Source organism: Atta colombica, unplaced genomic scaffold (genome assembly GCF_001594045.1).
Source record: "Atta colombica isolate Treedump-2 unplaced genomic scaffold, Acol1.0 scaffold33, whole genome shotgun sequence".
Lineage (NCBI taxonomy): Eukaryota > Metazoa > Arthropoda > Insecta > Hymenoptera > Formicidae > Atta > Atta colombica.
Window position 1 is genome coordinate 2,539,329 of NW_017259437.1, and position 365 is coordinate 2,539,693.

The 365-nt window shown below is 31.2% G+C and overlaps 1 protein-coding gene across 2 annotated transcripts in view; it reads right to left on the reverse strand.

The window, feature by feature from the left end:
* Positions 1–45: 45 nt before the first annotated feature.
* Positions 46–365, reverse strand: part of LOC108690532 (transmembrane protein 50A) — a 1,525-nt gene continuing 1,205 nt past the window's right edge. For both annotated transcript variants that reach the window (XM_018197870.1, XM_018197869.1), the window contains exon 4: positions 46–270. In XM_018197870.1, coding sequence (XP_018053359.1) covers positions 164–270 — 107 coding nt within the window. In that variant the 3' untranslated portion in view covers positions 46–163. The remainder of the gene's footprint in view (positions 271–365) is intronic.

The following is a 365-nucleotide window of genomic DNA, read 5'->3' on the forward strand; positions in this document are numbered from 1 at the left end:
TGTCACATATATAAGGAAATTTTTACAATAAGAATAATTTGTTGCAATTGAATTTAATTTCATGTTCGAATGTTGATGTTGAGTTTCTCCAACTGAGCTTCGCTTGGTGCCGATTTGACTATGCGGCAATAAAAATATTTTACATCAACAACACGCACATCTATTAACCCCATTGATCCTCGGATCGACCGAATTTATATGTGAGCGAGCCCAGGAAAATGAAAATATTCTGCAAGAACAATCCTACTCCTGGCCAATGATGTGGTGCACCTATAAAAAGATTATTAACAAATAAAGTAAAAGAAAAAAAAAGAAAAAAAAATTTGCAATATATGAGATCTATTTTTTTTAGAAAATAATGTACA